The 1,072-nt window shown below is 62.2% G+C and overlaps 1 protein-coding gene across 1 annotated transcript in view; it reads left to right on the top strand.

Annotated features, from left to right (window-relative positions):
- Window positions 1–470: 470 nt before the first annotated feature.
- The window catches only part of PTPRN (protein tyrosine phosphatase, receptor type, N), a gene marked incomplete at its 5' end in the record, with an annotated part of 9,231 nt that continues 8,629 nt past the window's right edge, over window positions 471–1,072 (top strand). Inside the window, 2 exons of the mRNA XM_010023642.1 lie at window positions 471–521; window positions 713–842. Coding sequence (XP_010021944.1) covers window positions 471–521; window positions 713–842 — 181 coding nt within the window. The remainder of the gene's footprint in view (window positions 522–712; window positions 843–1,072) is intronic.

Raw genomic sequence — 1,072 nt, forward strand, 5'->3', positions numbered from 1 at the left:
TTCCCTTCCTAACTGCTGGCACCCCAAAAAACTCCAGGCCTCCTCCTGCTCCCCAGAGCTAGGGGCAGGCTCCATACGCAAACCCCCCATCTTGGCTTTGAGGAGAGGAGGCTGGCACTGAGGTCCTGCCTGGAGCTACCAGGCTGCACCCCCCCATCGCTACATTGCACCCCTGTGGCACTTCCCTGGAGGAGTGGGGGTCCCCAAGCAGCTGGTGATGAGCAAACCCACTGTAGACCCCCTTGGGCACAGTGCTGACTGGCTGGGGGGCCCCATCTTGGCTTTGAGGAGAGGAGGCTGGCACTGAGGTCCTGCCTGGAGCTACCAGGCTGCACCCCCCCATCGCTACATTGCACCCCTGTGGCACTTCCCTGGAGGAGTGGGGGTCCCCAAGCAGCTGGTGATGAGCAAACCCACTGTAGACCCCCTTGGGCACAGTTCTGACTGGCTGGTGTGTCTGTCTGTCCCAGGCTGCCTGTTTGACCGGAGGCTGTGCTCCCCCCAGGAGGTGTGCGTGCAGGGTAGGTGGCTAGCAGGGGTGCAGGGATCCCTTCTTCCTTCCCAAGGGGGTGGAAAGGGTGCAGGGCTGCCTTACACATGAATTGGGGTCCAACTTGGGGGGGCCATGGCAGGCAAAAGGTGGGACTGTGTCCAGAGATCCCCACCTCAGGGTGTTCATGCATCCAGCTCCACTGCCTCCCTTCTCTTGCAGATGGGCTGTTTGGGCAGTGCCAGGTGGGCTCTGTGCAGGACAGACCCTATTTCCAGGTCACCTCTCCCGTGCTCCAGCGCCTGCAGGATGTCTTGCGGCATCTCATGGCAAAAGGTGAAGGGGGAATACGGTGGGAGGGGGTGTCAAGCAGCATTGCTGGGTGGCACTAGCGCTGCCTGGGGTCCTGCTGCCCCAGCGGCCAGGCTGGGCTAAACTGCAGTTCAGCTGATTCTAGCAGGAGCGGTGCCAAGCCTGGCCCATGGGACACAGGGTCAGGACACCAGGGTTGCCTCCCATGCACTCACGCCATGGTCCCTAGGCCTCCTCTCTGTCTCACAGTCCTGTCCCTTGGCAGGGCTC

This window comes from Nestor notabilis, unplaced genomic scaffold (assembly GCF_000696875.1).
Source record: "Nestor notabilis isolate BGI_N333 unplaced genomic scaffold, ASM69687v1 scaffold17221, whole genome shotgun sequence".
NCBI classification, from domain to species: domain Eukaryota; kingdom Metazoa; phylum Chordata; class Aves; order Psittaciformes; family Psittacidae; genus Nestor; species Nestor notabilis.